Raw genomic sequence first — 27,165 nt, forward strand, 5'->3', positions numbered from 1 at the left:
GGTCCCTAGAAAGGGGCGGTTCTTTCCGGAAATTGTGACCGCAGCTGTTTTCACTCCGCTGTGACTCAGAGCACTCTGGATTGCAGGAGAAAAAGGTAGGGGACCAAGCTGTCGGTGCAGGGCCTGGCTCCATCCCCTGCTCTGGAAGACTGAGAGCTGCGCATTCTAGCTCCCTTTCCCCAGTGCCCAAATTTGTAGGGGCTCCTTGAACTGCACGCCCCACGGGTGGAGGATTTCATCCTGATGTATGAACCCCAGGAAGGTTTCCTGCAAGTTTGGTAGTTTAGGGAAATCTTTTGGAGGCTGAAGGAGGGATTTAGGCATCTCCTAATCTGAAGGCCCTTCTTCCTACTTTCCTTCTCTTTTACTTTACTTTTTCACCCCCTTTCTTTCTTTGATATAGACAATTGATGTTTTCTGAATTTCAAGATAGTGTAAGCTGAGGAAATGAGGCTGTAAGCCTCCATCTACTCCAATCAACTGCAGCCTCTAAGCCCTTCTATATAGAAATGTAAGAGACTGACGCAGTCCCTTCTGTAAATACGCGGACATTGGAAATCTGGGACTGAAATGGAAAGGTTAAATCAATCTCTGATTTTATCCAAGCCCCACTTCTTACCCCAAATCTCCTTCTTGTCTGGTTCCGGGTTCTCCACTTCAACCCCTGCCACAGGTCGCAGGGGTGTGTGTGGCCTGTGGTGCCACCCAGCTCTGCTCCCTCCCTTCTAGCCGCTGAGCAGCCCCTGCTGGGACTGCATTCCCCAAGCGGCTACCTGGCTAGGCCAGAAGACTTGTATTCTCCCAGCTGCCTCAGATTCGTGGCTTTCAGCTTGGTGGCCGGTCTCTACCTAAGCCTTGCAAGTTGCCTTTCTGAAGTGCCATCCTGAAAGACAGAACTAATTCTGACCCAAACTAATTTTGTTTGTACTCGGAAGAGTGGGGGCAAGGGTGCAGAATAGCAAGTTTTCCTCAACGGAGGATTTTTTTCTGAGCTTAGAATCAGGAAGTGAAGGCTATTTCCTTGTAGGGGACACCCTCTGCGTCTCTCTCTTTTACTCAAGCCACCGTTGGTGAGTATTGCCTAGCCTGAGAGCTTCTCTTTCAGCTGTTTCACTCCTGTGTGAGTCTCCTGCTTTAGGCTGTCTGCTTAATGAGTTATTGGAAATTCTTCCCTCCCCCAGCCCAGCCTGTTCTACCAGACAACTTGCCCAGGTCAGAGGTCTGCGTAGAAGCCCTTTTCTGAGCATCCTCTTCTCTCCTCACACCTGCCGCTGTCCTCTGCATTGCTGTCAAATTGTGAGTCATTTTGCCACACTCAGTTTTTATCCAATTTCTCAAAATAACAGATATGGAATGAAAAGCCTGATTTACTGGTGCTGTTTAGTTGGGGTGCCAGTGTAGGCTATGTGCATATATAATATTTATATATATTAGAATATCTTGGATGGATACAAACAAGTATACTGGTATCTTTTAATTTTGAGTCCCAAAGAAAAGCCACAAGATAAATGGCCTGTGGCAGGAGTCCATCTTGGATCACACAGCTTCTCACATGCAGCATGTCCCTGAATGCCATGATCCAAAGTGAATGACGGCAGAGGTTTATTGATTAACAGTTACAACAATAATAGGGACAATAGTGATGTCTGTCATCATTGAATAAATGCCTCCTATGGGCCATGTGCTATTCTAGGGACTTCACATGTATTAATTCATATATGATGTGTGGATATGATGCTACTCATTTTAGAAAGAAAATACTGAGACTCAGAGGGGTTAGTGACACCTGTTCCATATGCCTAAGGAGTGGTGAATTAAACACACTTTTGAGAAAGTGGAATTGGTATTTGAAACAGCCTCAGGGTGTTTCAGAGATTTCCTGTTTAGTAGATACCAGTGAATCTTATACCTTCCCCACCTAGAACTGCCATTTAAAGGGAGCCTTTTGATGGAAATCTTTGTCTCCTTTTTTTAAAGGTTCCAACTTCCTAACTCCAACATTAACCCTTTGACTGTATTCTTATGCCAGAGAAAAGCACATAAAGTACTGGTGTTTGAACAGATAACTTCCAACTTGTCTCCCTGTTTGTGATATGTCTTTTCTGCAGAAATCTTGCATCACCATGGTGCACTTCTATGGCCTACTCACCCTCCAACGGGAGCCAGGTAAGCTTACTTTGTGACTCTTACTCGCCATTGAATCTTCGGCACTTAGCACAAGGCTTGATCTACAAGGAAGCATCCTACTGAAGCTTGATGAACTTGAATTCTGGTCTATCTGCAGTGCCACTGAAGAGTATCTCTGTGAGCGTGTCCATTTACGAGTTTGTGGCTGATGTGTCTGCAACTTTGAACTATGAGAACGCGGAGAAAGTTCCTTTGGAGGCCGTCTTTCTGTTCCCCATGGATGAAGACTCTGCTGTTTACAGCTTTGAGGCCTTGGTGGATGGGAAGAAAATTGTAGCAGAATTACAAGACAAGATGAAGGTAGTAGAAATTACCTCCTCCCTTCTTATTACATTACCTCCTCCCTTCTTATTTCCTTAATGCATACTCTTTATGATCTCTACTAAATATACTTTCACAAAACATGCTGATGTTGAAAGCTCTTTCTTCCACTCTTTTCTAACCGCCATTTTTCTAAAATCATTTGGGGGGAAAAATCAATCAGAGGCATTCAAAGTATAGCTGTGATTAGACAAGACCAATCACAGCCACTCTGCACTACTCGTCTCTTTTTCAGCCATGTCACCTTGGATGTTCCCTTTCTTTCCCATCCCTCGCCCTGTTCTTCTCAGGCCCGCACCAACTACGAGAAAGCCATCTCCCAGGGCCACCAGGCCTTCTTATTGGAGGAGGACAGCAGCTCCAGGGATATCTTCTCTTGCAATGTGGGTAACCTCCAACCTGGGTCGAAGGCCTCAGTCACCCTGAAGTATGTGCAGGAGCTGCCTCTGGAAACAGATGGGGCTCTGCGCTTTGTCCTCCCAGCTGTCCTGAATCCTAGATACCAATTCTCTGGTGAGTATCTCTCCCCTTTGAATACTAGTGGTGGGTGACATAAATGGGGAAATTTTCTTAAGGTTGAGAGTGTCTTAAAAAGTGTTGGCAAGGAAAACAGAACTAGTTCACTTTTTATAGGGTCGTCGAAGGACAGTTGCCTTAATGTGAAGACTCCTATAGTCCCTGTGGAGGACCTGCCCTACACACTCAGCATGGTCGCCACCATAGATTCCAAGCATGGCATTGAGAAGGTCCAATCCAACTGCCCCTTGAGTCCCACTGAGTACCTAGGAGAAGACAAGACTTCCGCTCAGGTAGTTAATGAGAGAATACTGCTGTTGTCAGTTCCTCTGTTGCTTGAGTCTTGACTTAGTCCCCACCCAGTTCTTCCCAAATGATAACCCAGAGGGGGTCCCACATGCTCCTTCCATATCCTCGTTTAATCTCCAGAGCCTTCTCTCCAGCCTCACCTCTGTTCCTGGTCATGTCTCTCATGGAGGAGGACTGTAGCTCTGACCTCAGCCCCAAGTAGCAAGCAGTGATGATTCTAATGTGGCTCCTTTACCTGTCCCCAACTCAGGTTTCCCTGGCTGCTGGACACAAGTTTGATCGGGACGTGGAACTCCTGATTTACTACAGTGAGGTGCATACCCCCAGCGTGGTTTTGGAGATGGGGATGCCTAAAATGAAGCCAGGTATTTTCTTTCTTCCTTTGTAGTAATCCTCTAAGGGGCACCTCCCTGTCTTAGAATTACTGTCAAATTACTCTCTTTTCTTTCCTTCCCTCCAGTGGTGGTTAATACGTGTGAAAACTGAAATAGTTTACACTATGTCATGCCAAAATGGTTAGGTTTAATGACTGTCATGTGATACGTCTTGTAGGCAAATTTAAGTAGATCAGTAGATAATTGGGCAAAAGCCAGGAACAGATAATTTACAAGAGAAAACATGGCCAGTTTATAAACATGTGGCAATGATCAGTATTGACAGAAATCCAAATAATCATGTGACATTTTCACCTTTCAAATTATCAATGATTTCCAAATCTGATGCTTCATGCTTTAAAAGGTGTGGTGAATTAACCTTTTGAGGATAAATTTGGCCATATATGTTAAATAAATGTTAACTTTCATAATTTCACGTTTAGAAATCTTGCCTAAGGAAATAAATCTAGATATAAGTAAAAATATGCATTGAGATGTCCCCCACCATTTTAATAATATCAAGTATTAGTAAGCAATCAAAATGTCTCTTAGTGGCTAAATTTCCTATGCTAGGTATACTTCATGAGTTATTATGCAGCTCCTAAAATAATGTACACTGACAGATTGAAGTAATTGGAAAAATGACCTCCAAAGAATGTTAAGTAAAAGAAAAGTAAGTTATAGACAGATTACCACTATAAAATAATCTGTGCTTTAGGAAAAACATTTTAAAACACGGGAAGAATGCAAGCAGTAATTGTGATTAGATTGACTAAGTTTAGTTCTTAATTTCTTTTTTATCTAATAAATAATTTTTATTGATTGATTCATCACAGCTACATGCAGTCTCAACTGAAGTTTTTTTTCTCTCTTTTTTGAAATAAAATATACATAACAAAATTGACCATTTTAACTATTTTTAAGTGTACAATTCTGTGGTCTTCAGGACATTCACTTTGTACAACCATCACCACCCTTCATCTCCAAAACTTTTTGTTTTGCCCCAGCTTTTTAATTCCTAAGACTAAGTTTAGCTTCTTAATAACTTTAGTTTCTTGTTTTCTTTTAATGTTTCTTGCTTTTGAAATTTTCCTTTATGTATACACACTCTTTCTTGGAATTTAAATTGGTATAACCCATGTCAGTTTGCTGTGTTCTTGGGGGCTTCCTGGGCTGCCATGCTCCTGGGTTTCAATGACGCAGGACTGGAGTGCTATTGCGACTTCTGAAGCATTTACACGTGGTGGAATGGACATGTCCTTGGTGACAATCATATTCAAAGTGAGATGACTTGAGTTAGGCTCTTGCTTTTATAATTATAACTGTTATCAAGAAAATACCCTATAGTTGTTTTTCTGCAGAGTACCCTACTCTCTCATTATTAATGTTTGCTTCCAAAGTAGCTTCATACTTGAGCTCACAAATTGAACTTTTTAGTTTTCCCTCACTTGTTCAACCACTCTTCCTCAGGGCCAGCTCTCCATGCTAAGGTCATTCAAGGGGCTCCCAGTTTCCACCAGATTTGCTGTAACCAGCTCCTCTTCCATGAAGCTCCATGCTCTGTCTTTGTACATTAGTGTTCTGCTTTTTCCTTTCCTTATGGTGACTGTTTCCTTGGGTGTCCATGAAATACTCCCACAACAGTGACCTACTTGTCAGTTAAGATTATTTTAAAGGACTGTCTTCACCAGAGAAAGTTCCATGACGTTGGATCTCAAAAGGTAAGCATTGAGATCTCAGTCCCTGTTTTTCTAAGAAGTTCCCTTGGTCCCTATGTAGATTTTCTCATCTAGTCCCCATGACCAGTTCTGAAGGCCAAGGGGGGACATCAGGGACAGTCTTTACAGTCTTGTGAATCCCTTCCAGCAGGACTGCTCAAGTTTTGCTTCCCAGGTCATATATTTAGTCAAAACGACTTGCTGTTCTCATCCACACAAGGAAGCAAATGACAACTTTAAGCGGCAGCTTGGCTCACTAAAACCATTTAGAGTTCTGCCAAATGAAACCTACAGCTATATGACAAAAACACAGTATGTTATTTTTTTACAAACTTAGAACAGATGTACTTACGATATTAAGAACATAATGTCTTCCTAAAATTAAATTTATAATTTAATTTTAAAAGTGTGTAAAAATACAATTTAGAAATAATTTAATAATATTGTTATTACGGGTTTAATCTGAGTTGAGCCCTAAACTGAGTTCCTTAAGTATATTATATTACTTAACTCTTAAAATCAAGCTTGTTCAACTCAGAGTCTGGGGGCCGCACGGGGCCCAGGACAGCTTTGAATGGAGCCCAACACAGATCTGTAAACTTTCTTAAAACATTATGAAATTATTTTGTGATTTTTTTTTAAGCTCATCAGTTATATTTAGTGTTAGTGTATTTTATGTGTGGCCCAAGACAATTCTTCTTCTTCTTATATGGCCCAGGGAAGCCAAAAGATTGGATACCCCTGCTTAAAATAATCTTGACGTAGGTGGTACTACCTTGGTTTTTCAGAGGAAGACATGAGGCTAGAGGAAGACATGAGGCTAGCAAGCAGAGGAGCTGAAGTTTGAAATGCCTCATTTGAAAACAAAGAAGCTGAGACTCATGGAGGTGAAAATAATTTGAGCCAGGCTAAAATTATAGTAGATAATCCACATATAACGCTTACAATTCATCTGGCATTGTTGTAAACAGGTTAAATGTGTTACCCCATATCATACTCATGCCACCCTTTCTGACTCCTCAGTATAGCACCAGCTCCATTTAAAACAGCTGTCTCTGAGAATGGAAAGGAACCTTGCTCACCAAAAAAGCTCCTCCTCTGTCATATATCCAGACATCTGGATTGTATAAATGTTATTTTTGAACCAGTGTCCTATCATATATTTGATGGGCAACATCCATCTTATTCAGAAGCCAGTTTGGTGATTGACATATCCTATGGGAAAGAAATTAAACTGAGCCACATTCTCTTGTCATACCAAATCCCGGGTCTACTGAGATTATAAACCTATGATCCTGGAACCACTTTGTAAAAACGGGATAATGGAATTTAATTATATAGCCTCTTATATTTTCTGTAAAGTTGGAGTTAACCCAGCCATTCTCATTGCATCACTATCTCAATACTAGCATTTCAGTTCCTGTATCAGCCCTCACTTGCTTCTAAAAATAGTCACAGCTATGGCTTTGACAATGTGGCCAGATAGACTGGGATCCTGTGGTCACCCCCACACCATTGTTTGGATGATGCTCATAGAATCCAACACGTATCTCAGTGTTTCCCTTTCTTCTGGGGACTATCAGCGAGTTATTCATAGCCAAAGCAGACAGACTTACCTCAGTGGGTGTGATACTTATACTCTCAACTCTTGTAAATTGTCAACTGAAAAATTGTCCATGTGAGTATCACTTTTTTCAAAGCTGTGATTAAAGACTTAAGGCCCATGTGATACATTTCCTGTTTATTTGATTTGAAGAAAAGGTTTGATTCTGTAGATAAACTTGTCTGATTCTTTTGGCAAATGCTGGAACATTTTAACCTAATGTGTTTCATTCATTTGCCTAGCTGCCAGGAAACTGGTAATCAGTGATAATGTTTTAACTATTGCTTGTGTCTACTAACTTCTATCCTCTTTCTTCTTTTTCATATCTGTTCTGCTTTTGTCTGTCTTATATATTTATAACTCACCTCGACCCCGTTGCAAGCAGTTATGGTATACGAATCATCATAGTGTTTTAGATTTCAGTTTTCTTAGCTCTTAATTGAATTCATTACCATTGATTCTTAGGTACTAGGATTCTTGAGTTCCTTTTTGTCTTACAATGGCTGTATCCTTTCTGAACAGGTCGTTTGATGGGAGATCCATCCGCAATGGTGAGTTTCTATCCAAATATCCCGGAAGATCAACCATCAAATACCTGTGGAGAGTTTGTCTTCCTCATGGACCGCTCAGGAAGTATGCAGAGCCCCATGAGTAGCCAGGATACATCTCAGCTGCGCATCCAGGCAGCCAAGGTAAAGCTTCTTTCCTCTTCTGGGTCATATGCTCAAGTGAGGATGAATCTGAGGGGTTAAATTAGGGTCTATCTGGAGCCTGAGACAGCAGCATGACGACCCCGAGGTTAGCTTTGGAATGTAAGAAGGCACAAGGTGGGTGATGGCCTACATCCTCCAGAGTCGATTGGCAGGGCCCGTGTATTTTGACGAGCCTCTCTCGCTCTGTCTCCTCATGCTCTCTTACCTTCAGGAAACACTGATTTTGCTGCTGAAGAGTTTACCTATGGGCTGTTATTTCAACATCTATGGATTTGGCTCTTCCTATGAGGCATACTTTCCGTAAGTTTCTGGAAAGACAATAGGGAGTACAGAATGAGACTTTAAAGAAAGCGACCAAATTGTTAAAGGGGTTACTGCGGAGTTGACTTTGGCATTGGGGGTTTCGGATAAGACTGTCTTTTCATGGGGGTTTTTCAATTCAATTCAGGGACTCTATACTGGGCAAAGTTAAGTAGCCCTCATGTAACTGGGTGTGTTTGTTTTTCTCAGGAAGAGTGTGAAGTACACTCAGCAAACAATGGAGGAGGCTCTGGGGAGAGTTAAGCTTATGCAGGCCGACCTAGGGGGCACTGAAATCTTGGCACCACTCCAGAACATTTACAGAGGACCCTCCATCCCAGGCCACCCCCTACAGGTAAGAAGTGGAACAGAGCTCACAGAAGAGACTGCAAATGTGAAATCCCTAAGAATCTGTGCCCCTGAGCTTCATGCAGTGTGTTGAAATATGGTTTGTAATTCGCAGTCTTCTATCATATAGTAAATAGAAAAAAAAAAGACGATGCATTTTTCTTCTTCCTTAACTCCTTGCAATGGACACTGGAAGGCCTTTTATGGAGTGCCACAATAACTTAGATGCAGCTAGGAGGGGAGATGCTAAAAATTCCCTGGGTTCTGAACAGATCATGTGCGAATGTGGTGCTAGCGACTGAAACGTTAGGGATTTCATGCCTCTTTGAAGAGGTACCAGAGCCTCTGCAATGAAACAGGTGGATTTTTCAAGGGCAAATTCTGGTTTCTTAAAATGAACTTGACAAAGACCTGATGAACATTTTCTTTCTTTGTACAGCTTTTTGTCTTTACAGATGGAGAAGTTACAGACACGTTTAGTGTAATTAAAGAAGTTAGGATCAACAGACAGAAACACAGGTATGAAGAAAATGTGATTTCTGGGTAATTGGAGCCAAGTAGTGGCATACAGACTGTAGTGCTACATGATGCCACTGTTGACATTCCTTAAAGAGGACCAAATGATTTCAGAATTTAGTTTTAGCAGCTGAAAATTTATTTTTTCCTATAAAAATTAAAAACAGTTTTCCAAATAACATCAACAACACAGCAAAACCATTGTTTCTTATTCTTTCTAAACTACAATGGACATGAGAATTGAATAGTAAGATGTTAATTTTTTTTTTTACTATAAACATTTTTAGGGAAGTAAAACATGCAGAAAACTACAAAAATTATAAGTATACAACTGGATAAATTATCACAGTGAATGCACTGTGTCATCACCACATAGGTAAAACCTGGAATGGTAGTAGGCCTCTCCATCTGTACCCTTTTCCATCATGTCCTATTCCCTATCACTACACACTAAAACTTTCCTGACTTACAACATCATGGGTTATTTGTGCTTGTTTTTGAGTGAAAATAAATGAGTTATACAATATGTTTTTGTTTCTGTGTATATTGTTTCTTTTCTTTCAGCAATATGTTGAGAAATTCATATATACTTTAAGTATAGCCATAGTTAATTTTCACTGATGTATGGTATTCCATAAAATGACTATACCATAATTTATCTATTGATTTTAATGCTGTAGGACTTTGATTTGGCTGTTAAAAATGATGCTGCTGTGAACAGTTTTGTATTCTTGTACATTATTGTTTTGCACACGCGTGTATATGCATACATACATATTTATATACGTAGATTTTTCTCTGAGTAGACAAGAGTTGTGGAGTTTCTAGGGAACGCCAAACATTTTTCCAAATGGTTGTACTAATTTAATTATTTATTGTAGGAGTGTTCCAATCGCCTCATTTCCTATCCAAAACATGATACTGTCTTTAAATTTTAGTTTTGTGTGTGTGTCGTGGTGTCTTATTATAGTTTTAATTTACATTTTCCTGCCGATGAATGAAGTTTAGCACTACTTCATATTTGTTCACCAGTTGTATGTCCTCTTTCATGATGTGTTTTCAAGTCTTTTTCCTATTACTTATTTATTCCTATTAGGTTGATTTTCTTATTGATCTATAGTTCATTCTGTAGTCTGGATACAAGCTCTTTGTTGATTGTATGTTCTAGAAATACTCTATAGTTTGCTCTTAGCTTCAAAATGTATTCAAGTAATAGTTGTTAATTTTAATGTAGTTCGATACTTTCTAATCTTTTCCCTTATGGTTAGTGTTTTCTGTGTCCTGTTAAAAAGTCTTTCCCTATCCAAGGTTTTGTATTTTTGTAATGTGGATATCAAATTGACCCTATTCCATTTATGGAAATGTTGGTCCTTTCCACAGTGTCATCTCTGTCATCAATAAGCATCTATGCACATGTACATTGTTTCTGGATCCTCTGTTCCATTGCATTGGTCTATTCATCTAGATGTGTGCTAGAACTACACCATATAAATTAGTACAGGTTCATGATAAATCTTGATTTCCAATAGTGATAAGCCCTCAGTTTTGTTCATTTCATAACCAAGACTGTCTTGGTTACACTTGACTGTTAGTAATTGTATTTTAGCATTAGCTTGTCGGTTTTTACCAGAAAAGGAAACGTATTGGTATATGGGCCAGAATTGCATTGACTAGATCTATTTAAGCAGTATTGACTATTTACTATATTGAGCATTCCAATCTATTCACATAGTATATCCTTTCATTCACTTTGGTCTCTGATTTCTCGAAGTGTTTGTTTCCAACATTTTATTAAGAAACCTTAAACATATAGAGGTGTTGCAAAAATAGAACAATGGAGAACAATGGCATGGGCTGGCCGCAGTGATTCGTGCCTGTAATCCCAGCACTTTGGGAGGCCGAGGCGGGCAGACCACGAGGTCAGGAGTTTGAGACCAGCCTGGCCAACATGGTGAAACCCTATCTCTACTAAAAATACAAAAATTAGCCAGGGCATGGTAGTGTGTGCCTGTAATCCCAGCTACTCAGGAGGCTGAAGTGGGAGAATTGCTTGAACCCGGGAGATGGAGGTTGCAGTGAGCTGAGATCGCACCACTGCACTCCAGCCTGGGTGACAGAGCGAGAATCCATCTTGAAAAAAAAAAAAAAGTACAATGGACACCATATACCCTTCACCTGGGTCTACCAGTTGTCAACCTTTTACCACATTTGTTTCAGCTATGTTTTTTGTCTATACATACATACCTATGATAAAATTTGACTTATAAATTACGCACAGGAAGAGATTAGCAATAACTAATAATAAAATGAACAGTTAAGTAAAATAAAGGTCACTTGAGCATAAGTACTGCAATACCACATGTATCTGTCTGTTACCTGAGACTGCTGCTAAGTGACTAACGGTCATATAGACAGCATGGAGACACTGGACATAGAGGATTCATGTCCAGGGTGGCATTGGACAGCATGGCACAATATTTCATCATACGACTCAGAATGGGATACAATTTAAAATGTATGAATTGTCTATTTTGGGAATTTTTTATTTAATATGCTTGGACTGCAGTGGACCGCAGGTAACTGAAACTATAGAATATAAAACTGCAGATAAGGGAAGCCTGTACACACAAAATCTCTCTGTAATATTTTATAATTCTCTGTGTAGAGGGCTTCGTGCATTTTTTTATTAAATTGTTTCCCTAGGTGTTTGATGCTATTTTAAATAGTATTTTTTAATAATTTTATTTACTGGTTGTTTATTTCTATTTAGAAATGAATTTCTATAGCTTGTTTTACCTTGACTTGTATTTAATGATGTTAATTAATTTAGATATTAATTAAATTATATTTTAATTTAAGAGTCTGCAAATATAATATATTTGCAGGCTCTTTTAGATATTCCATGAAGAATCACATTTGCAAAAAATATCAGTTTTATTTTTCGTATTTTTAAAAATATTCTCTTTTTCTTATTTTTTTAAAATTTTTTCTTCCCTTCTGGATTAGCCTGGAGAGAACCTCTAGTAGAAATCTGAATCAAAATGATCATATCCTTATTTCATTTTGGACTTCAACGGGAACATTTCAACTTTGCACAATTAAGTATGGTGTTTGCCATAAGGGTTTTTTGTTTTTTGTTTTTTTTTTGTAGTTATCCTTTCTACGATTAAGGAAATTCCCTTTTATTTCTGTTTTCAGGGTTCTTTTCTCTCTTTTCTTTCGTTTTGAATAATGAATGATTGTTGAATTTCATCAAATGTATTTTATGTATCTGTTTAGATTAATGTATGATTTTATCCTTTCTTCTTTTAAAGTCTGAATTCTAATGATAATTCTTAAATGTTAGACCAACCTTGAATTTCTGGAATAAACCCAAAGTAGTTGTGATATATTAATCTCTTTCATATATTTTTTGATTCCTTTGGATAATACATTTTTTAGGAGTTTGAATCTATTTTCGTGGGAAATATTGACATATATTGTCTTATCTTGTCAGGTTTTGATATCAATTTTATGCTAGTATCATAAAATGAGCTGTGAAGGTTGCCTTTTTTCCTTGCTCCAAAAGATTTTCTTTCATAACTATTTATTATAATTTGCCAGCAAAGCTCTCTTGGCCTGGATATTTTTTTGAGAAAGTATTTGTTTTGAACTATTCATATTTTATGTGTTATTTTTTATAAAAGTTTGTATATTTTACTGAACTTATTTGCATTAAATTGTCTATTATATTGCCTAATAATATTATTAAATTTTGTAGAATATGTAGTGATATTACCTTTTCTTTTCTAATGTTGGTTATTTGTGCCTTTTCTATTAATATTTCTTTCCTTGCACTGGATATTTATCAGTTTTAATAATAATTTCAAAACACCAGCACCTTTGTGTTTGTTGGTACTTTCTATTATATAAGTGTTTTCTATTTCATTAATATCTACTCCTATCTATCTTTATTATTTTCTTTCTTTTACATTCCTTGGGTTTATTGGCCATCCTTTTTTAACATCTTGAGAAAGATGCTTGATAGTTGAGTTTTAGACTTTCTTTTCTAATTGCATATTGAGAGCCATAGATCTAAGCACATCTGTAGCTGAATTTTAAATGTGGATATGCCATTTGCCATTGTCATCCACTTAAGAATATTTTCCAATTATCATTATGATTTTTAAGCTTGTATAATTTATAAGTACAGTGCCTAATTTCCCAATATTTGAGGATATTCTATTTTTGTTAGTTGTCAAATAAAAAATTATAGAAATTAGATGATCCTCTAGATGACATCTTCCCTCTGAGAGGATGCATTCTTTTCATTCTTTGCTTCTGAATGGTCACTGGATAGACTGGGAACAGATAATCTTAATCCAGTGAGGGTCTGATGAACTTCAGGCACGGTGATGGCTGGTCTATTTCGGATTCACCTCTACCTCTGGGATGTAGTCCTTTAGGGTTGTATCCTCAGTTCTTAGGTGTTTACAAGAACACCTTTGCTATGAAAAGCGCGAATTGCTATTTTGTTCCTCCCGCCTGCGTGTAACCGCTTGGGTTTTGAGTCATCTGTCTTTGTACTTGGCACTTGCTTCGAAGGGTCAAGGAACATCAGATGCTGGGCTCATTTCTCTTGGCTTCTCTCCTCTCCCAGGTCTTGGCCCATAGATTTTTGTCTTGGTAGACCTTTGATGTTTTCAAACAAGTTGTTGTAAATATTGTATATGGCTTTCCTAGTTCTCTGCTGGCCTGAAACAATTTACAGTGGCATTGCTGTGAGCAGAACTTTCCTAGGGTGTTATATTTTAAGTCAGAAGTCATTGATTTAAGTTACAGTTCTTCTGCTTGCCTGCAGAACATAAATCAACTAATCTCTCTATGCCTTAGTTTCCTCACATGAAAATTAGGATCCTAATAGTACTCACTTTACAGATTTATTGTTATGGTTAAAAGAGTATACCTAGGGAATGTATTAGGAACTGCGCTAGATAAAAAGTAAATGCTATATAAACTTTTGCTATTATTGTAATATTTTGATTTTTATTATCATCCACATGTAGCACTGTCGTGAGTTCTAGTCAGTCATCAATTTTTTGTTGTTTGATTGTTTAGAGATAGGGTCTGTCACTTTGTTGCCTAGGCTGCTCTTGAACTCTTGGCACTGGCCTCCCAAATTGTGAGCCACCACACCCAGCCAAAATTGTTTAGTTTTGATTTTATACAAAAGACCTTAAAAAAATAACAGCACTTTATAACATAGGCTACAATTCAAAGATCATGTTAGAAATTTAAAGGTTGTGATATGAAGATGCTGTCAGGTCGTAGTATTTAGGAAGTCTCGTTACAGGTAGGTCCAGTTAGAAGTCTGTTCCTGAGTCTAACAAGTGTAGAGCATTGATCCTAATGCTGATGCCACTAGACTTGGAGATGATGACTCACACTAATCGAAGAGAGACTGATACATAAACCAAAATTGCAGGGTATTAATTTGCAATGAAAACTCTGTCTGACATGCCTTCCAAAAGCACCTGTGCTAGTACTACCAATATATTCTTTGTTTATATATAATTCTATTTGGGAAATCACATTATGTTTAAGAAGTTACTTGGTGCACATGGACTAAGGCAGGGCAAGAACTCTCCAGTTAGAAGAGCAGGAGGCACACTTCCTTTCCCTAAGAATAATCTTGCTAGGGGAGATACGGTACCAGCACATCATTAGGTAGGAACTGGTGTTAGTTTCTATCTTTCTGTTAGTTTGCCAGAGGGATCTTGCAGTAAGGTAGATCAGTGCTCCAGTGACGTTGCTATCATTTAGTAGTTGCATGATCTTGGAAAGATTTCTTAAACTTTCTGGGCCTCAGTGTCTTATCTGCAAAGTGAAGCAGAAGCCTGCTTTTTAGGGGTTTTGTGATGATTAAATTGAATCATTGATTTAAGGCATTTTTATACCTCCTAAAATATAGAATATACTCAGTAAATGGTAGCTATTACACTTTTGGTCAAGAAAGTAGACTATTTCCTTATGTATTTTTGGCCATATGTATTAATTTTATATGTTTATTCTTTAATACTTGCGTCTAACCTCTGTCCTTTTACAATTGCAGGTGTTTCTCATTCGGTATCGGAGAAGGTGCCTCCACCAGCCTAATAAAAGGTATTGCCCGGGCATCAGGCGGCACCTCAGAATTTATCACAGGCAAAGACAGGATGCAGTCCAAGGTGAGGGACAGACTGGCTGTGTCTGTCCGGAGGTGGCAATCCAGACCAAAGTGGAATGGGGTGGGGACACTGTGCAAGGGCAGGGGTAGCAACTTTCCTCCAGGATACCTGTTCCTATATCCCCAAGGCCTTAGGCTGTATACTTCGTCAGGCTACTTTTGGCCTCATGTAATAGAAGCCCTCTGTAGTATCTGGAAATATGACATCTGGTCCCAATAGCTGCAAGCGCAGAGACAAGATGCTGAAAGGGATCGGGGCCTTTGCATTTAAGACCAGACATGGACAAACTAAGAGCTTTGACTGTCATTCATGACTAAGATTCTAGGTCTGCGCTTTAGAACCTCTTTTTGTACTACACGCATCCTGCATGCAAACTATACAAAGAAAAGGAGAAGGAATAATCGTGATAGATCTAATGGATTGGAAGAGGTAGTAAATTGCTATTCCATTTCATCTTTCTGCACAAGGAGAAGACCCCTCTGGTGGTATTTCTAAGCTCCTCTTTCCCAGTTGGTGCCACCTGTTATCTAATCCCCTTCTCCAAGGGTCTCGTTACTCAAACGTTTTCTTTATTTACATTTATGGTACTAAATATTTCAGCTTTGGCTTATTCATATGTAAAGCTTCTTCATACATAAAGCCCATCTCCTGGAATAGTATTGAGGAGTAGGCATGACATGTATTATATTGTACCATATCTGATACATAAATAAATGTTCAGTTAATGGTAGCTGCCATTGTCCATATCATTTGTGTTTATTCTGTTCTCTTCCCTCCATTAGGCTCTCAGGACTCTGAAACGCTCTCTGCAGCCTGTGGTAGAGGATGTCTCTCTGAGCTGGCATTTGCCTCCTGGTCTGTCTGCTAAAATGCTTTCCCCAGAACAGACCGTCATCTTTAGGGGTCAGAGATTAATCATCTATGCCCAACTGACCGGGAGGATGCCAGTGAGTTCCCATTCTTGTTTGTTCCTCTAGTCACAGAGCTACCACACTTGACCATTTCACTAAAGCTGGTAGGTGGATTTCAATCTCAACCAGAGATGATGGCACTTGCCAAGTAGAGCTAGCCTACTTCCTTCCCATCGTTTCAGGTCTCTGGTTTCCTAGGCTACCCGATTCTTCATCAGATATTTTAATACATTGTTTTGGGTACCTGCCCCTGTTCTGATCCTTCCATGGATGATCTCCTTCTTCCATCATTTCTACTCATCTCTAATTTGCAGGCAGCAGAGACAACAGGAAAAGTATGCCTCAAATACACACTCCAGGGCAAGACTTTTGAGGATAAAGCGACATTTCTTCTACAACCCAAGCCTGATGTCAAGTGAGAATTCAGTTTTCCCTTCCTTCCTTCCTTCCTTCCTTCCTTCCTTCCTTCCTTCCTTCCTTCCTTCCTTCCTTCCTTCCTTCCTTCCTTCCTTTCCTCCCTCTCTCCCTCCCTCCTTCCTTCCTTCTTTCCTCTGCCATCTTTGGGGATTAGATTTCTTCTCTTAATTTTGGGCTTCATTGTAATTGTTTTCCTACAATCATTTTTTATTTCTAAACCACCCAAGTCTTATCTCTCCCCTTATCTGACTTTATCTTAACTCTTCTATTCCTAACTTTTAGGAGCCCTGAGAAACTGGTATATGGGTGTCTTTCCCTACATTTCAGTACTTTTTAATTTTTTCCTTTTAGCTTCACCATTCACCGCCTTGCTGCCAAGTCCTTGCTCCAGACCAAGGACATGGGCCTCAGGGAGACTCCAGCAAGTGATAAAAAAGATGCATTGAACCTCAGCCTTGAGTCTGGTGTCATAAGCTCCTTCACAGCTTTCATTGCTATCAATAAGGAGCTCAACAAGCCAGTTCAGGGGCCTCTGGCTCATAGGGACATCCCAAGGCCAATGCTGTTGGGTGCTTCTACCCCATTGAAGATAAGATGCCGATCAGGTAATGAGTTTTATTCTATTCAGACTCGTATATAATAAAAGGTTCTGACTATCTGAGCACATTATTTAAAGGAAAAGGCTGTGAAATGTTCTTAAGTTGCTTTGTTTTCCTTCTACCTCCACATCTAGGATTTCTGGTTAGTGTTAAACTTTTCTGTCCCAGGGAACTAGAATGCATCACATTGGCAAGGAGATTTAAAATAATCCAAGAGAAAACAAAAAAACAAACATTAAAATGTAGAAAGTGCAGGTAAACACTGAGTAACCAAACTGCCTAATCTGTGTGTCTTCTTTTGAGAAGTGTCTATTCAAGTCTTTTGTCCATTTTTAAATAAGATTATTTGCTTTCTTGGTTTTGAGTTTTATATGTATAGATACCTTTTTTATTTAGATATAATTCAAATATCATACAATTCACCCATTTAAAATGTATAATACAATGTGTTTTAGTATGTTCACAGAGTTGTGCAACCGTTGATTGCCACAATCAATTTTAGAGCATTTTCATCACCAAGAAATAAACTTCATAACTATTAACAGACATTTCCCATTTCTCTCCCTGACCCCACCTATCTTCTTCTCCACTCCCCTCCCCACCAGTCCCAGTAATCACTTACCTACTTTCTATCTCTATATATTTGCCTATCCTGTCTTTATATATTTGTTCTGGACTTATTTTCTTTCTTTGTTTTTGAGACAGGGTCTTGCTCTGTTGCCCAGGCTGGAGTGCAGTGGCACAATCATGGTTTACTGGCTTACTGTTGCTATGGCTTACTGTAGCCTCAACCTCCCAGGCTCAAGCAATCCTCCCACCTCAGCCTCCTGAGTGGCTGGGACTACCATGCCACCATGCCCAGCTAATTTTTTGTATTTTTCGTAGAGATGGGGTTTTGCCATTTTACCCAGGCTGTGGCTGGCTTATTTCACTTAACATAATGTTCTCCAAGTTCATCTATGTTGTCGCAAATAACAGAATTTTGTTCTTTGTTATGGCTGAATAATGTGACATTGTGTATATATAGTACATTTTCATCATTCATTCATCCACTGATGGATACCTAGGTTGATTCCATGACTTGACTGTTGTGAATAGTGCTGATATCTCTTTGATATTACTGATTTCCTTTCTTTTGGCTGTATATCCAGCAGTGGGATTGCTGGATCATATAGTAGTTCCATTTTTAACGTTTTAAGGAGCCACAGTTTTCCACAATGGCTATACTAATTTACATTCTCACCAACGGTGTACAAGCATTCCCTTTTCCCCATGTCCTCACCAGTACTTGTTATTTTTTGTCTTTTTGGTGGTAGTCATTCTGACAGGTGTGAGGTGATAGCTCATTGTGGTTTTGATTTGCAATTTCCTGATGATTGGTAATGCTGAACATTTTTTCATATACCTATTGGCCATTTGTGTGTCTTCTTTTGAGAAATGGTCTATTCAAATCTTTTGTCCGTTTTTAAATAGGGTTATTTGCTTTCTTGGTTTTGAGTTAAATTCCTTGTGTATTTTGCATATATTAAACTCTTATCAGATGTTTGGTTTGCAAATATTTTCTCCCATTCCGTAGGTTGTCTCTTCACCCTGTTGATTGTTTTCTTTGCTATACACAAGAGGTAACCTCATTTATCTATTTTTGCTTTTGTCACCCATGCTTTTGAGCTCATATCCAAAAATAATTGCCCAGACCAATGTCAAAGATATTTTCCTTTATGTTTTCTTCTAGTTGTTTCATAGTTTCACCTCTTACATTTAAGCCTTTAGTTCATTTGAGTTGGTTTTTCTATGTGATGAGAGATAAGGGTCTAATATTATTCTTTCATATGTGCATATCCAGTTTTCTCGATGTCATTTATTGAAGAGACTGTCTTTCACCTATTGTGTTCTTAGCACTTTTGTCAAAAATTAGTTGGCTGTACATGTGTGGATTTATTTCTGGCTCTCCATTTCTGTTCCATTGGTCTGTGTCTGTTTTTATGCAAGTACTATGCTGTTTTGATTACTATAGCTTTGTAGTATATTTTAAAGTCAGATGGTGCAATGCGTCCAGCATTTTATTTGTGTGTGTGTGTGTGTGTGTGTGTGTGTGTTTTCTCAAGGTTACTTTGACTTTTTTTTTATAATTCCATACAAATTTATGATTTTTTAATTCTGTGAAGAATGTCTTTGATATTTTCATAGGGATTGCATTGAATCTGTAAATAGATTTGGGTATTATGGCCATTTTAGCAATATTTTTTCTGCCAGTCCATGAATGTGAGATATCTTTACATTTATTTGTGTCTTCTTCAATTTCCTTCATCAATATCTTACGATTTTCAGTATAGAGGTGTTTTACCTCCTCAGTTAAATTTATTCCTAAATGTTTTAATTATTTTGTAGCCATTGCAAATGAGATTGTTTTCTTGATTTCTGTTTCAGAGAGCTTGCTATTTGTGTATAGAAACACTAATGACTTTTGTATGTTGATTTTATATCCTTCAACTTTGCTGAGTTTGTTTATTATATTTAACAGTTTTTTTTTTTTATAGAGTCTTCAGGGTTTTCTATGTATAAGATCGTGTCATCTGCAAACAGGGGTAGTTTAACTTCCTCTTTTTTTTTTTTTTTTTTTTTGAGACAGAGTCTTGCTCTGTCACCCAGGCTGGAGTGCAGTGGCCGGATCTCAGCTCACTGCAAGCTCCGCCTTTCAGATTCACGCCATTCTCCTGTCTCAGCCTCCCAAGTAGCTGGGACTGTAGGCGCCCGCCACCACGCCCGGCTAGTTTTTTGTATTTTTTAGTAGAGACGGGGTTTCACTGGGTTAGCCAGGATGGTCTCGATCTCCTGACCTTGTGATCCGCCAGTCTCGGCCTCCCAAAGTGCTGGGATTACAGGCTTGAGCCACCGCGCCCGGCAACTTCCTCTTTTCCAATCTAGATTCTTTTTATTTATTTCTCTTGCCTCATTGTGCTGGCTAGCACTTCAAGTACTATGTTGAATAGAAGTGGTGAAAGTGGGCATCCTTGTCTTGTTTCTGATTTTAGAGGAAACGCTTTCAACTTTTCCCTCTTCAATATATTAGTTGTGAGTTTGCCATAATTGTCTTTATTATGTTGAGGTACATTTCATCTGTACCTAATTTGCTGAGAGTTTTTATCATGAAGGGATGTTGAATTTGTTTAATACTTTTTCTGCATCTATTGAAATGATCATATGTTTTTGTCCTTTTTTCTGTTAGTGCAATCCATGTTTATCAATTTATGTTTATTGAACCAACTTTTCATCTCTTGGATGAATCCCATTTGATAATGATGCATGATCATTTTAATGTACTGCTGAATGTGGTTTGCTAGTATTTTTTTTGAGGATTGTGCGTCTGTGTTAATCAAGGATATTGGCCTATAATTTTACTTTTGTTGTTTTATCTGGTTTTGGTATCAGGGTAATGCTAGGAAGCTTGTCTTTAGGGTAACACTAGACAGCTTGATGGAAGCAAGCTGACATATAGGAAAAAAAGTAGAGAAGTCAAGAACTTAGTAGTCCAGATGAGGTCAAAGATCAGGTAAAACAGAAATCTCTAAGTTAGAAAACTAGAAAAATCAGATATTGTATTTTAAAACTAGGAATTTAAAAAAAATTTTTTTTTTTTGAGTCAGGATCTCACTCTGCTGCTCAGGTTGGAGTGCAGTGGTGTGATTGTAGTTCACTGCAGCTGCGATCTCTTGGGCTAAAGTGATTCTCCCACATCAGCCTCCCATGTTGGTAGGACTCTAGACATGCACCACTATGCCTGGCTAATTTTTAATTTTTATATTGTTTAGAGATGAGGTCTCACTACATTGCCTAGACTGGTCTCAAACTTTTGACCTTGCATGATCCTTCTGCCTGGGACTGTAGGCATATGTCACCATGCCCAGATAATTCTTAAAACTTTTTACAAATATGGGACCTTGCTACTTTGTCCAGGCTGGTATCAAGCTTGTAGGCACAAGTGATCCTGCCACCTCAGCCTCCCAAAGGGTCAGAATTACAAGCGTGAACCACTGTACCCAGCTTCAATTTTTCAGTTTATTTTTTATGAGTGGGACAATTCTAATAACAAGGTCTTCATGGCTCGGGAGGAAGTGGCAGCAGTAGAATGAAGTGGAAGTCATTGGATTTGATGAAGTCAAAGAAGCTTTGCATTAGGGTGTCGGGTAGGGTATCAACATGGGTGATGAAATCTCTCAAGATGATGGTAGGCCTTTCAATGGAGTGGAAGTCTATGGTCTAGTTTTCAGATACTTTAGTGAATGATTGGAAGTAACAAAGGGATTAGAAGTAGACAATAGTGACGACATGTGGAAGGTAAGCCACATTTAATGATCTGGATGCAGCATGAGGGACTGAAGAGGTTGCCAACCCTACCTCCCTACTTGAAGTGTGGTACATTGAGCAACAACCATTTGAGAGTGATGGAAGGAGAATAGTCTTTTGGGAGGATAAATTCAGTTTTAAGTTGAGACTTAGCTGGCAGAAGCCTCCTGTAGTCAAACTAAAGATGCAGGAAAAATTGTTTAGCGTGTGTCAGGAGTTCCAGAGGACACACTAGAAGGAGGGCGAGGGTTTGTACAGGAGGTGGGCATATGAGAGAAAAATAGCACAGTAAGGGTGGTGACTGAAGCCCATGTGGACGGGAGGGTATCTCGAATTGTCAGGGTCCTTCGTCCACTGCAGAGAGCAGGGAGTGCCACCGTCTTAATGTTTGTATGGATTTTTTCAGGTTTTCGAAAGGCCTTACCCTCCGACCGTCCTCCTTCTGCATCTCAGCCCATAAGGAGAGTTATGTGTTGTGAGGCCGTCTCATTCCAGGTGGACAATTACAGTCTCTGTGGGTTGATAAATCACAAGGACCGGCACAGTCCAGGTGAGTACCTTAATAGGAACATTTTCTCAACAGTGTTTTTCTGTCACACATATAGGACTAGGCAAGCTAAAAGCTTGTAGTTACAGCTATGACAAGACATGGATGTCTCTCGAAAAGTTCCCCTGTCTGTTGGAAAGGACTCATTCCTCCACCCACAGAACCAACTTGGAAACTTACCATGCAGGTGAGGCAGGCCTTGGTTCACCCCTCCAATCTATCGGGACTGAGAAACTAACCTTCAATGTTCTGCTGCCTCTGGCTTTCTTTACCCAGGAGGTCATCTGTTTGAAAAGCAGCGGGCAGATGGTCAGATCTGTTCCACCCCTATGTTTCCCAGGGTCAGCCCAAGTAGCTTCATTAGTGTATCATATAGGACCCTGAAACCTGCTATCTCAGTGGAGTCTAGGGTGACCCCTAGTTGAACAAACTCCCTTGACGATCTCAGCTCACACGGCTTGCCTGCGGGCTCCCCCCGCCCCCCGGCAGAGCCCTACTGCCACCCCCTGTGAGCCCCTGTTCCACTGGTCATCCTTTCACAAGTAGGGTTTGAAGACTGATCTTCTGGATGTTGTCTGATGACTTTCTTTCTATGGCATTCTTGCTATGGCCTGTCTCTGAATTTAGCAGCCCTAAATTCAAGTATGCTGAGGGGCCAATAGCTCCATAATTTCTCGTCCTCCCCTTTTCTTTCTCCTCAAAGGCTTTGGAGAGAATCATCTTGTGCAGCTGATTTACCACCAAAATGCAAATGGTTCCTGGGATCTGAATGAAGATCTAGCCAAGGTCCTAGGTGTGAGTTTGGAAGAAATAACGGCTGCACACCCTGCTGAGGTAAGATTCAGTGGAAAAAGGAGTATGTATGTTTTTGAGAGAGAAAGGTCATCATTGAGAATGGAGGTGATTCAGGACCTATCTGAGGAAGGAAAATATAGGGAGCCATAGAGTAAATTAATTTGTAATAAATAGAGGCTGAAGGTTTTTCTGGTCATGTTAGAGCAGAAAGAGCAAGGGATTAATGGGGAAGCTAGTAGGAATTGATGGTTTTTTTGTTGGTGGATGATAAAGGAAAAGCAACATTCTCCTCCACTTTAATCGTATTCCCTGCCAATGGTCTTGGTTATATAACTAATATTTAGTGAGCAATTACTCTGTGCCAAGCACTGTACTAAGCAATTAATATTCGTGAGCTTATTTATTTCACACATTAATTTAATAAGGTAGATCCCATTTGTGTTGCTGTTTATAGATGAAGAAACTGAAGTCTAGGGAGGTCTAAAAAGGTGTCTTGAGTTTACCTAGCCCATCAGTAGCAGAGCCAGATTCAGTTCTAAGACTATCTTGAGAACTCCCAATAATAACCTCGTTGTTGCTCCTCTTCATACTGATGAAAGTGGTCCAGACATTGGCAAAGTTAACTGAAGTCAGGATACATGAAGTGTTGTTAATAGGAACCACCTAGTTGCTTCAGATGTATTTAAATATACTGATGAGGATAAATTGCATTCCAGAATTTCAAGGTAACTTGCAAAATCTTCTAACACTCATTGAGAAATTGTCAGGCATGAGACAGGTGCAAAAAGCCTGAAGGACAAATATCATTCTAAACTTTCAAAATGTGGAAAGAGATCAAATAAATTTAAGATATTCTGCAATTCCACTGTCCAATGCAGTGTCCACTAGTCACATGTGGCTATTGTGCCTTTGAAACGTGGCTAATACCAATGAGGAACTAAATTTTTAATTGAATAGAGGAGTGCTATGGTGGGAAATCCATACTAATTGCAAAGACTTTATATAAAAAGGAATAAAACATTTCATCAATAATTATTTGTATATTGATTGCATGTTAAAATGGTGACTTTTTAATAGATTGGGTTAAATAAAATATATCAGTAAAGTAATTATACCTTTTTATTTTTACTTTTTAAAATTTGGCTACTAGAAAATTTAAAATTACATATGTGTCTAGCATTATATTTTTATTGGAAAATGCTGTTATAGAAAAAGTAATTAAGATGATAATTCATACACACTTGGAAGAGGATACAGGGATTATTTAGATGCACTGGGAACAAAAAACATCAGATTGACATTTCCTTCTTTGGAATGGTATCCAGGCCAATGGAATCAAGTGAACCAACAGACCTGGTATGTCTGAATTTCAGTAAGGAATTTGATATACATTTTTTTTAATGATGAGAACATGGACCAAGTACAAACTAGTTGAAAACCCATGGCACTGAATGATGAATTGATTTCAAACTTGAAACAGATTTTTAGACCCACCAGGCTCTGAATTCTCTGGAGATTCACAGTTTCAATAAAGATTTAGATGAAGATAAAGACCAAGGCTTTCCTATTTGTAGATGACAAAACTGGGAGATAAACTATCAGTCAAAAGAATCAGGATCCCAAAAAACCTCTGAATAATGAGTTACAATTTTTCATTAAAAAAAAAAAGAAAAACAATATAGTAGGAATAAAAGCTAAGTACTGTTTTGAGTTGCAAATTCCCATCTCTACAGGTAGAGAAGAGAGCATTTGCACATGAAAATCAGAGGTTTTAGATGACTACAACTGTATGAGTCAGAATATTTAACTAAGTAATGGAGGACAACAGGGTTACCTGAAATGCTACCGTATTCTTGGGCTGTGATTGTAGAATTTTGTAAGTGCATTTACCTCCAGATAGACTATTTAAGGAGCTGTATTTTTGGAATCATTATGCTGTTTGTTTTTAGACTAGGAGAACAAGCATGGGGATGTTTGCTGCTTTGACTTAAGCAGTCCTCTTAAGGAAGAAATGGAGGAATTGAGAATTCTAATGTGAAATAAGACCACTCAGAGAGGACATGATAACCATTTCCAAGTTTGTTTATTTATTTATTTATTTTCGAGATAGAGTCTCGCTCTGTCGCCCAGGCTGGAGTGCAGTGGCACGATCTCCGCTCACTGCAAGCTCCACCTCCCGGGTTCTCACCATTCTCCTGCCTCAGCCTCCCAAGTAGCTGGGACTACAGGCACCTGCCACCAAGCCCGGCTAATTTTTTGTATTTGTGTTTTAGTAGAGGCAGGGTTTCACCGTGTTAGCCAGGATGATCTCCATCTCCTGACCTAGTGATCCGCCCGCTTCGGCCTCCCAGAGTGCTGGGATTACCGGTGTGAGCCACCGCGCCCGGCCCCATTTCCAAGTTTTAAAGGTCATGATATAAAATAGGAATTTCCCTTGATCTCCTGACTCTAAAAACTGAAGCTGGGAGCAGTGGGTGTAAACTCATGGGAGACAATTTTCTGCTGTATGGCTGAGATTTTCTATTGAGAAATAAGAGCAATACAACTAGAATCAGAATATTTGGCCTTTAGTCTCACTTCTGTCATTTGCTAGATGGCTAAGTTTGGGCAAATCATTTTGTTAATACTTCTATATGAAATCAGTTTTCTTTCTTAAAAATGTTTATTGATATTTTTTCATGTTTTTTTGGGGGGGTATAAGGGTTACAATTAAAAAGACTCATGAAGGTACTTTATAAACTATAAAGTAATTTTGCCTATGTTTCTCTTACTAGAGCTGGGTAAGCCTTGTCTTAGGGGTTTCCAGAACTGTCCTGGTGGTTACACTGGATTTAAAACTTAGGATTTTCTATTTCGAGACTCAGTGGATTGCTGCCCTGAGGTTTAAGGCCTGGCATTATGCCTTGCAAGTAGTATCTGGAGGTACAGAGAGACCAGGTAACTCCATCTAGTAGCATTTAGAAGGATGCTAAGTGAGGAGGGAGCGAATCTTTTTGCATCCTTTTGAGGGACTTCCTGCGCCAACTGGAGCTCTCTATCTATTGTGCAGCTTGTGGATTCCTCAGGCTGGGCCACCATCCTGGCTGTGATCTGGCTGCATGGCAATGGTAAGGACTTGAAGTGTGAATGGGAGCTTCTGGAAAGGAAGGCCATGGCCTGGATGCGTGTCCATGCAGGTAGGAGCACAATCTTAAGGCCTGTCTCCTTCCCCTTCCCTGGCCTGGCAGAAGGTTACCACAAGAGAGTCCCATTGTCACCTGTCTCCACCATCCTGCTTCAGATCTTTACTAATCTGCCTGCTAGTTCTTTTCTTGGGGGGACAAGGGTGAAATCTTAAATTGGGGACAAGGTAGGCGGGTGAGTAGGGAGGGAGAGGGACACGAATGGGGAGTGTGAACTGTGAGAAGGACAAGTGGCATTGATTCTCCTTACTGTCTCAGTACCAAGCTGAGTAGAAGACTAGAGTTGGAGTGTATTCTCCTGGCTGTTTGTTATCTCACTGCAGCTGAGTGTATCTGGGGCCAGAGAAGATTCAAGGAGAATCTGGGCAGTAAGAGGAGAAAAAGCAGGGATATTGAGGACAGAGAAAAGCACAACTCCTAGATGATCTGGGAGGTTTGGAGGAGCCTTTCATTGCGATCCTTCATCCCTGATTCTTGTTTTTCCTCACCACAGGCTCCACCATGCCTTTGGTTGTGAAAGCTGCTATTACTTTCCTGAAGTCATCTGTGGATCCTGCTATCTTTGCCTTTTGAAGATACCATCCAGAAAAAGAAGTGCCTTTAATTTGCTACTGTCATTTCCTCTATTATCACTTCTTCTGTGATAATGTGTTCTTGTGTTTTATAACTCTTTATTTTTTGCCATGAAAGTAAAGGATGCTTACTCCACTTTGCTTCTCTGCTCCAGGTTCACTTTGGATATGATCTTTCTTTTCCCAACATATCCCCTCAGAAAAGTGACAGTGGTCCCAGAACCTATTCCCTTTCTTGAAGGAGTTCAAACCATGCGTAGGCTTGTAATGTTCCTCCCAGGGTTTCCAGGGAAACAACATGAAAAACAGGTGACATGAACTACAGACTAAAGATTGCAGCCTTGATGTTAGGGAATGCCTGAACTAGAGAATTTTCTGCATTATCTTTGTCTGTTCACTTTCTATCTTATATACTTGTCAGGACTATACTGGTAAGCTTTGAAGTTTTCCGTGTGTAGGAGGAGTTAGAGGGAAGTTGAAAGCCAACATCTGGATCAATGTAATGTCAAGATCACAAAAAGAGAGACTCCAGGGGTCCTCTATGAGAGGTGGCACTGTTGGGGACCTTCCTGATTCATTCTGCCTGGGCTTTGCTAGCCTGCACAACCTACATGCCTTTTCTTCCACTGCCTGAAAGACTTGGGTTGAACTCTAATTGTTGGAGAGAGATGTTCCTCCTTAATCATG

The 27,165-nt window shown here is 39.4% G+C and overlaps 1 protein-coding gene across 6 annotated transcripts; it reads left to right on the forward strand.

Moving 5' to 3' along the window:
* VWA5A (von Willebrand factor A domain containing 5A) lies at window positions 1-26,614 on the forward strand. 6 transcript variants are annotated; one of them, XM_050755577.1, is made up of 18 exons: window positions 1-95; window positions 1,182-1,296; window positions 2,109-2,166; window positions 2,285-2,487; window positions 2,799-3,021; window positions 3,142-3,317; window positions 3,584-3,698; window positions 7,551-7,720; window positions 7,953-8,041; window positions 8,252-8,396; window positions 8,829-8,908; window positions 14,997-15,111; window positions 15,894-16,058; window positions 16,337-16,437; window positions 16,791-17,044; window positions 21,789-21,932; window positions 22,633-22,763; window positions 25,774-26,614. In XM_050755577.1, the coding sequence occupies exons 3-18, from the start codon at window positions 2,124-2,126 to the stop codon at window positions 26,059-26,061; spliced, it is 2,442 nt and encodes an 813-aa protein (XP_050611534.1). In that variant the 5' UTR covers window positions 1-95; window positions 1,182-1,296; window positions 2,109-2,123; the 3' UTR covers window positions 26,062-26,614. The 6 variants fall into 6 exon arrangements, with proteins under 6 accessions (XP_050611534.1, XP_050611537.1, XP_050611540.1 ...); XM_050755580.1 differs by lacking the exon at window positions 21,789-21,932 and adding an exon at window positions 21,988-22,116; XM_050755581.1 differs by lacking the exon at window positions 1,182-1,296 and having other exon boundaries at window positions 52-95; window positions 25,774-25,900; window positions 26,400-26,614.
* Window positions 26,615-27,165: the final 551 nt, after the last annotated feature.

The sequence above is a fragment of the Macaca thibetana genome, chromosome 14, assembly GCF_024542745.1.
Source record: "Macaca thibetana thibetana isolate TM-01 chromosome 14, ASM2454274v1, whole genome shotgun sequence".
Lineage (NCBI taxonomy): Eukaryota > Metazoa > Chordata > Mammalia > Primates > Cercopithecidae > Macaca > Macaca thibetana.

Bases quoted from the DNA above. Each gene is read 5' to 3' on its own strand.
- VWA5A (XM_050755577.1), top strand. From the start codon at position 2,124: ATGGTGCACTTCTATGGCCTACTCACCCTCCAACGGGAGCCAG. The intron at 3,318-3,583 runs GTAGTTAATGAG...TCCCCAACTCAG, and splicing joins AAGACAAGACTTCCGCTCAG to GTTTCCCTGGCTGCTGGACA. The intron at 7,721-7,952 runs GTAAAGCTTCTT...TCTTACCTTCAG, and splicing joins TGCGCATCCAGGCAGCCAAG to GAAACACTGATTTTGCTGCT.